This window comes from Poecilia reticulata, linkage group LG8 (assembly GCF_000633615.1).
Source record: "Poecilia reticulata strain Guanapo linkage group LG8, Guppy_female_1.0+MT, whole genome shotgun sequence".
In the NCBI taxonomy this organism is placed as follows: Eukaryota; Metazoa; Chordata; class Actinopteri; order Cyprinodontiformes; family Poeciliidae; genus Poecilia; species Poecilia reticulata.
Genome location: NC_024338.1, coordinates 27916258 through 27919938, shown reverse-complemented (window position 1 = coordinate 27919938; position 3681 = coordinate 27916258). Strand labels below are relative to the sequence as shown.

Here is a 3681-nt window from a genome sequence, read left to right as displayed (position 1 = left end):
TCCTGATAAATAAAATTGGCCCTGACAATTACTGTTGGTGTCATGGGCGGAGCCAAGCACCTCATTATCGTTTGTCCTTTTAATACAGCATTGGGTCACATTCTTGTATTTTGAGTTCTGAAGTGTGTATCTAAATTTTTAAGTGAGATCTATGTTGTGTAACTCTAACAAGATTTTTGACAACTTACTACGTCTTTCTAGCATAAGTGGAAAGGGGTGTCCGTTTAGTGTTGCAAAAAACTGGTCTGAAAAAAGTGTCCTGCTAGTACACCAAAACCAGTATAGGTGTGTGTGTGTGTGTGTGTGTGTGTGTGTGTGTGTGTGTGTGTGTGTGTGTGCAGGTGGTGGCAGAGTGGAAGCAGAAACATGAGGAGGGTCAAGCAGAGTTGGAATCGGCCCTGAAAGAGGTTCGGTCTCTGGGGACGGAGAACTTCAAGATGAAGAACGCCTTTGAGGAATGCCTGGAACAGCTGGAGACCCTCAAACGGGAGAATAAAAACCTGCAGCGTGAGGAAAAAAATATTTTAAACTCATACTGATGCTTTAATAGCAGATGACAGATGATCTGATTTAGTTTTCGTCATAGAGGAAATAATGGATCTGACAGAGCAGCTGGGGGAGACGGGAAAAACGCTCCATGAGCTGGAGAAGTCCAAGAAGCAGGCTGAGCAGGAGAAGATGGAGGCGCAGGCTGCTCTGGAGGAAGCAGAGGTGAGTTAGAGGGAACGGTCAGGCAGGAAGCGCAACTCCAACGGCGTTTTTTCCGAAGCGCAGGCCTCTCTGGAGCACCAGGAGTCAAAGATCCTGCGGGTCCAGCTGGAGCTGAACCAGCTGAAGTCGGAGGCGGACAGGAAGATGGCGGAGAAGGAGGAGGAGCTGGAGCAGCTGAAGAGGAACGGCCAGCGGGCGGCGGACGCCATGCAGAGCAACATGGACGCCGAGGTCCGCAGCAGGAACGACGCGCTCAGGCTGAAGAAGAAGATGGAGGGAGACCTGAATGAGATGGAGGTCCAGCTGAGCCACGGCACCCGGCTGGCGGCCGAGGCCCAGAGGCAGCTGAGGAACACCCAGGTCCAGGTCAAGGTGAGGAGGGGTCAGAGGTCACTGGGTCATCCAGCATCTGTTCATCCTGCCATCTGACCATCCAACCATCTGTTCATCCTGCCATCTGTTCATCCTGCCATCTGACCATCCAACCATCTGTTCATCCAANCATCCATCCATCCATCCATCCATCCATCCATCCATCCATTCATCCATCCATCCATCCATCCATCCATCCATCCATCCATCTTCTTTACACCCTGGTCCCTTAGTGGGGTCAGGAGGTGCTGGTGCATCTCCAGCTAACGTTCCGGGCGAAAGGCGGGGTCACCTGGACAGGTCACCAGTTTGTCGCAGTCATTAGAGAACATTTCCAGCACTTCATGTATCTGAATGAGGCCAGATTATTAGCTGGTGTGAGGATTAATAGTTTCACTGTGGATTTCCTCCTGATGTGGGTTTTTAGCTTTTATTAACCAATTAATTTTATTTATAACGTACAACAATGTATAAGCACCATAGAAAGGAAAAAATAAAACTCAGACATTTGAGATTAAAATCAGAAATTTGACAAAATATGAAATTGGAAATTTCAAACGTCCAAAATTTCCAAGTTATTCAAGAAAATTTCAGAGATTATTCTCAAAATGTTTCTTTGAGCAAATGTTTGACTTCTCAGTCTCAGAAATGTCATTTTTTTCTGGAAAATTTCTGAAATTAATTTCAAAATTTCTTCTACATGTGTTTTTTTATACCTACAGTGGCCCTAATACTCCATTATAATAAAACACATTTAAAAAACAATAAGTTTAGCCAAAGTGCGATACAGGAAAGACACGTAAAACTGAAACATTAGTAATTATGAAATAAAACATTTGAATATAGAGTTTTAAATTAACTAATTTCCTTATATATAATGTCAAAAGTTTTGGATTCGATCAGTTTTCCATCTGAAATCAGTTTCATTAGTGGCCCAATCTGAGGAGCCGTTATCGTGACTCCAAACTGTATGGATGACGTGTTTGTGTGTGTGTGAGTGGAAAGGCTGTGTAGCTTCAGAAATCTAAGGTAACCTACATTTTTTCAGATTTTTTGTTGTGTTTTCAGCCCCTCCCATTGCTCTACGCCAGGCCTCCCCAAACGTTTTGAGACCAAGATCTACTTTTTCTCTCACCAGCCGCCTGAGATCTACCTCATGACACAAAGACATAAAAATTGCAAATTAAACTCTATTGACTTATTTTATATGCGAATATCCATCAGTTATAGCAGAAATAATAAAGTGACAGAAAACCTGATGCAGTTTCTTTCTCAGTGAGATTCTGACACTGGGAGGAGGTTACTGGTTTCTGGTCACTGGTTACTGGTTTCTGGTTACTGGTCTCTGGTTACTGGTTTCTCAGTCAGAAGCTGGTTGCAAACCTGATCCCAGCAGGTGTCAGTCAGTCATGGTAGATCTGAAATTTGGTTTGATGACTGAAATATGAGAAACTACAGACTGATAGGAGGAACCAAAGAGCCCAGAAAAGGTAAAGGCAAATCTTCTGAAGTCGGGATATAATTAATTTAATTTCACATAATTATCACGGTAGAATTTGTTAAAACTTAATGAAATGTATTTGTCCTATTTGATGTTTGTTGTGACGTCTGCTCACAAACGAACAAGGTAATTAGTCCAAGTTTGTCGTTTATTGAACATTCAGAAACTACAGCAGGTGTAATGAGCCACAGCGAAGGTAAACAAAGGTAAAACAACCTGAACAGGTGATCAATTCTAAACCACTCCTACCTTTTTACTCTCTCTCCCTCTTTGTCATTTAAGCACACCCGTTGCCTTGGCAACCGCCTGCGCCATCATTCAGTCCGTTACGATATCAGGTTTCCAGGCTTGATATTTAATTCTCGATTATTAATAAGCCTCTCATGAACACAGCGGTGGTTGAGTAGCTAATTTAAACTCCTGCTTTGCTCGTCAGTCGGTCTGTGAGTCGCCTTTTTTTTTTTTTTTTTTTTTTGTTAATGGAACTGAAACGCCCTGAATTGTGCAATATTATCGAAACAATAATTACTGAGATCATTAATTTTAACACGTTTCGTTAATTTTTTATAGTTATTCTTTTTTAATGAAGCTTCAAACGTTTAGGATCTTAGTGAATATTTTTGATAAGCCTGTCAGAAGAGGACGTGCTGGACTCAGCGTCCTGGCGGCGTTCAGTTTGTCACCTGCCGAGATCGACTCAAAACCTTCCCGACATCGACCGGTCAATCACGATCGACGTATTGGGCACCCCTGGTTTAGGTACTTGAGATGGGTAGTCCATCTAAACCACCTCTGGGCCTGTTTGACAAAAAAGTCAGGCTATGCCACAAATACCTGTATGTGTGTGCGTGCATGCGTGTGTGTGTGTGTGTGTGTGTGTGTGTGTGTGTGTGTGTGTGTGCGTTGGTAAATGTGGTTTAGCAGGACATTTCGTCAGAATACACACAACACTAGCAGGACATTTTGAATTAACGGGACAGGAGCGGTGTCCTGCTAATTTTGACAAAAATCTAAAAGCGTAGAAAGGTTTCTATTGGTCTAATAACCCCAAAAATGCAAAAAAAACGAGATGTCCGGTTAATACACATAAACCTGAT

General features: G+C 42.9%; 1 protein-coding gene across 3 annotated transcripts in view; it reads left to right on the top strand.

Moving 5' to 3' along the window:
- Positions 1 to 3681, top strand: part of LOC103469434 (myosin-4-like) — a 27585-nt gene that overhangs the window by 18437 nt on the left and 5467 nt on the right. For all 3 annotated transcript variants that reach the window (XM_008417099.2, XM_008417100.2, XM_008417103.2), the window contains 3 exons: positions 342 to 507; positions 587 to 711; positions 775 to 1083. In XM_008417099.2, the coding sequence (XP_008415321.1) occupies positions 342 to 507; positions 587 to 711; positions 775 to 1083 (600 nt within the window). The remainder of the gene's footprint in view (positions 1 to 341; positions 508 to 586; positions 712 to 774; positions 1084 to 3681) is intronic.